Here is a 4907-nt window from a genome sequence, read left to right as displayed (position 1 = left end):
ACCCAAAACCCGCTTCCTGAATGAAGTTCCGGAAGGCCAGTGAGACCCTCCTCTGCCATTGACACCTCCCCCCGCAACTCGCCAGGAGGGTGGCCTTATTTGCGTATTTCCCCCGGGCGATTTCCTTCCTCACCCCTCTTCGTAACCACCTTCCATGCGCACCTCAACCGTCTGCCAACCATACGCTAACCACTTGCCAACCACTACTTGTCTCAACTACCTACCTGACTATCCCGTCCGCAGTGCCGTGAGGCGCGCTCCGATGCCCAGCGCCAAGGCGAGGGCGTCAAGCGGCTCCGCATGTTGCTGGCTCAGGCCAAGGCCCTACTCAAGGAGCAGGGGGTGCCGTTCATGGAGGATGACCCGGGTCTGGATCTGCTAGCAGCTGCTGGTCCGGGAGGGGGAGGAGGAGGAGGAGGAGGAGGAGGAGGGCAGGGGGGAGGCAAGGCGGGCGGCAAGTCGCTGCGACCCGCGTCGTCGGCTTCAGGTGCTGCTTGTGTGTGGGGGGAGACCTGTAGCGGGGGTTGGTACCCTGGGTGGCCGCCGGGTTGAAGGTGGAGTAGGTGGTGTGTTGGGTAGGGTAGTAGGGAGAGGATTGCGAGGATGGTTGAGTGGGTGGGTGGGTGGATGGGTTGCATGCCCTCCCTTGCCTGCTGGCCTGATCGCAGATATCTGGAACTTTCGCGTGCGCTATCCGACTTTGACGGTCTCGACATGTGCCGGATTTGCGTGTTGGTTCGCGGCCTGATTCTCCGTCTTTGCTTTTAGTTCCGCTGTGCCTCGCTGAGGGAGGCTCAGTGAGGAACGAGCTATGGCCCTCGCGCTCCCCATTGCGCAGTTAATACATACATACGTACGTACGCGTGTGTGTGTGTGTCTGTCTGTATTAATGCACATAACGGTGCGCGCACAATTAAAACCCATAATTTTCCTTCCCCCTCTAATACTTTCCTCCTTTCTTCCCTCCAGATGATGATGATGATGCATTTCCACGTCTTTTTCCCCCCTCCCTGCCCTTCGTGCACCTCTTTGCACAACCACATTCAGAGTCCGATGCCCCGCTGTTCAAGGCGCTAGACGCCCGAGAGCGGGAGAAGGAGACGCAGCGGCTTCAGTCTGAGGTTATGGACCTCGCCGCACAACTGGCGGCCGCAAATAAGGAGATCAAAAAGATGCGCAAGGCGGCGACGGCGGCGGCGGATGCGGCGGTGGCGGCAGAGCGGGAGCAGCGGCTGCAGTTGGCGTCGACGATTGAGGGCCTGGCGGCGGAAGCGGAGGCCGCCAAGGACGCGGCACGTACGGCACAACGGCAGTTGCAAGAAGCCAAGCACGAGGCGGGCGACTTACGACGCCAAATTGCGGAGCTTAACGACAAGCTCACGCGGGCGAAGCTGGATGGGGAATATNTGCGTGCAAGGGCGGCAGCAGGCAAGATGAAACCCAAGCTGAGCCACGCCCGCGCCCTCAGCATTAGCATCAGTGCTTCTGCGCCAATTGTGGGCATCGTAGTGGGTAGATTAGGACCATGAGATCCTCGTCCACCGGATGCGCCAAGGGCAGGGGGGGTCGGTAAAGCTGGATGGCATCGCCATGATGAATTCAGGAGGACAAAAAGCTGCGGACTCTGCAGGGAGAGGCCGGTAGAAGGGGAGGCCGCTGCCGGGTTACAGCGACTGTGAGGTGGGGCACTTCACCGTGTGTGTGATGTATAGAGTGCGTCCGCTGGGTAGGGTAGGGTAGGGTAGGGTAGGGTGCACTCTTTCTTAAACGGATGTCCATCCGGGACTGGGCGATGCAAAGTTCACCACCCTATCAACCACTTTTTTGTTGGTCTGGTCCGACATGTGTTTTAAGCTGGACCGCATTAATGAAGAAGGTATCAGGGTATGCCATCCTGGCATGGCCCTTGGCTCTCGGTTGGCTGCGGACAAATGTGGAGTTCTCAAACTAGGGCCGCATGAAGCCAGCTGGTCCCCCTGACAGCGACCGGCAGATCCATCCTTTAGATGGTGTGACATTGCTTGTACCCTTCATAAAGTCCTCTTTCTGTTCGCAGCTTTGCCCCGCGGCCGACTATATGCATGCACACTTGTCACATCATTTTAGGGTCACGTCCATTTTATCGTCGCATCACGCGCGACACACTGAGGACCGCTGAGCAAACCAACATCCCCCCCTCATAATAACACGACGTGGTTGAGGACCTCTCCTTGGCGGACCCCATGCGAAATTCACCCTATATATACACTTACGGCGCCACAAAAACGACCTCCCGTACCGCGCTGGTGGCGGTGGTGGTGGTGGTGGTAAAGGCAATTGCAGGTGCCGCCAGGTCGGCTTTGTCAGCCTCACCATCAGTGCAGCCGTACGCACGGGGCAGGCTCATGGGGATCTCTCCTGCTTTTTCGTGTGCTTGGTGTTCATGTACGCGCCAGTGCAGTACGTTGTGTTGCTTGGTGTTGTTGTGTTCAGTTTCCTCCTCCAGCCATGTCTTCGACGTCCGAGTGATTTTGTGGAGTTATCGCAGCATGTGGTCCTTGCGCTTGCGCCACTTAAAAGGCAAATACTGGCAACAAGCAAAACGTGTCTGGGCGTGCGCGTCTAAAGCTTGTCTGGGCGCTCTTGTCTCGTTACTTCATTACCCCGCGAAGGCGCAACCCGCCCGCCATGAAGCGGCCGTTGCCAAGCCCTTCTCACTCCAACACACCCAGCCTGCCCACCATGAAACCTTGTCTGCCAGTCCCCCGGCGAGATATGGGCGGGATGTTGAGTTAGGTAACCAAGTGGCCGCAAGCTTGCAAGTACTGCCGCTGACACGTCCTCTCCTGCTGCACAAGCTGCCTGGGCAGCTGCCGTGCAGCGGCGGCTGAACCATGCACGAGCATCCTTAACTAACGTATGTAGTTGCTGCTTATGCCAGATGTCGTACATAGTACCTGGTGTAGGAAAGGTGTTGATCAAGTAGAGAGCTTCATCAACGGGCACCTGTCCTTTGTTGAGTCGGAAGCGTGCACGCAGAATTTGCATTGCACGCAGCGCCCCCCGCTTGAAGGCAGGGAACTCCTCGTGTCGAAAACGGAGCATGGTGGGCCCCGACCACGAAGAGTCTGTATTCTCCATTTCGGTATCGCTGTACCAAGGGCTGATGGAAGGGTTTGCTTGGAAGCGGAAACTGCTGAGGTACCGAAGTTACTGCTGAGGAGGCTCGGCTGTGTAGCCGAAAAGTTGGTCCTAGCTCTGAATCAGGCGAGTGGCTGTGTTCACTCTCTGCTACTTCGGCTGCATCCACTTGCTCCAAATCACCGCTGCTGCCTGTGTGCTCGACGCGTGCTTCTGGCGCGAGGCTGTTGCTCAACCCTGATGCAGTACCGGAGTACTCAGGGTTCTCAAGCCACAGCACCTCCTGGGTGAGGCTGCTGCTGCTGCTGAGCAGGGAGGGGCGGACCCTTCACTCCCTTCACTCCCTTCACTCCCTTCACTCCCTTCACTCCCTTTTTATGCTTCGCGTGACCTTTCCTAGGGCGCGCTGGCGCAGTCGAATGCTCGATGGACCCTGGGGGCCGAGCTGAGCGGTGGGGATTGACGTGACGTAGAGAGTCCGCCAGCGCTCAAAAGATGATGAGACCCTTACAAGGCTCTAGTGAGAGCGCAGTGTTCAGTGATGTCCGGGGACACTATCTCACTGATGAGTCTGTATGGCCGGAGCCTGTGTGCACGTACGATAGTCCTGGGACACACACCAACACTCGGAGCGCTTGGTGGCTGAGTACGGCAAAGATTAACAGTTCTCCAACAGCTGGGGCTCGGCACACGGATGCACCAATAGAGCCACCACTAGCTGGTTCCACACTTAATATAATCACACAAATGTGCCCCATGGGCGCGTGGAGTGCCAGACAACACCCAGGAGCTCGGAAGCTCCACACTGAAAGGGGTGCTTCGGCTACGAATCCTGACTCACTGCTAGCCAAATCAACCACGCCAAAAGCTCACAAGCTGGTTTATAATAGCAGCCTTGCGGCAAAGAAAAATAAAAACGCGACAAGTACGGCACTGATGCCACGAATGGCTGCCACCGGTAGTACCCTTAATGCTCAGATCCAGTGATTAGGTACGTTGAAGCACCCTGCAAGCTTGTACCAAAGATGCGGCGTAAAATAGCTGCGGTAATTGTACAGCCGCAGCTCGGCCGTTCTCCCTTCCCTAATGTCCTTTTCGTTAAAGATTTGCTCCAGTAAGCGCATAAAAACTACTCTCCACACTTTCGTGCAGCGGGAGCGGAACACCCTTCTCGTCAAGAATTTCCACCTCCGGCTGCTTCCCCACGACCTTATATGGGAGATCGCTGAATTGCTCTCCCCAGTGATGTACAGGATCAAACTGCTTGTTCCGCACAGAGTACACCCCCTTGCAATCACGCACCGCCACACCACCCGAAACCAAATCCTGCAGTACCGTAACTACTTTGACAGGACGGGGCCGGTGGAAGCAGCCGTTGAAGACGGAGGCGACAAAGGCCTCCGCACCTATGTAGATGCGTTTGTCGTCTTGCGTCGCAGCGTCCTTGTAGCCGACTAGTTTGACCTTGGGTTGAGGCGTGGGCTTACTGGGCCACTGTACGGTCTCGGAGGTGGTGTTTGACGAATGGAAACGCGGGAGAGGTGCTGGTGCGGGGGACGATGGTCCTGAGTTGAAGTTGTCGTCCTCAGGCTCCTGCTGTGCGTAGACAGCTCCGGCAAGTTCTTCGTCTAGTAAGTTGAGCGAAGGCGACGACTCCCTGAGCTGTTCCCAGATGCTCAGGGCCTGCTGCTGCGCAGATGGGTCGTACTGAACTCCTACCGAAGTGCCTTTTTCACGGTATTGATTCCCGCCACCGCACTTCTGAGTGCCGGCGGCTGCTCCAAATA

The 4907-nt window shown here is 57.1% G+C and overlaps 1 protein-coding gene across 1 annotated transcript; it reads left to right on the top strand.

Annotated features, from left to right (window-relative positions):
• Positions 1-243: 243 nt before the first annotated feature.
• VOLCADRAFT_101398 (uncharacterized protein) lies at positions 244-3583 on the top strand (the record flags this gene model as incomplete). Its single annotated transcript, XM_002959835.1, has 3 exons — positions 244-391; positions 970-1508; positions 3521-3583. Coding segments are annotated over 3 exons (750 nt in total), but the record flags the coding sequence as incomplete, so codon positions are not given.
• Positions 3584-4907: the final 1324 nt, after the last annotated feature.

This window comes from Volvox carteri (assembly GCF_000143455.1).
Source record: "Volvox carteri f. nagariensis unplaced genomic scaffold VOLCAscaffold_920, whole genome shotgun sequence".
NCBI classification, from domain to species: Eukaryota; Viridiplantae; Chlorophyta; class Chlorophyceae; order Chlamydomonadales; family Volvocaceae; genus Volvox; species Volvox carteri.
This window is presented reverse-complemented; position numbering and strand designations above follow the sequence as displayed.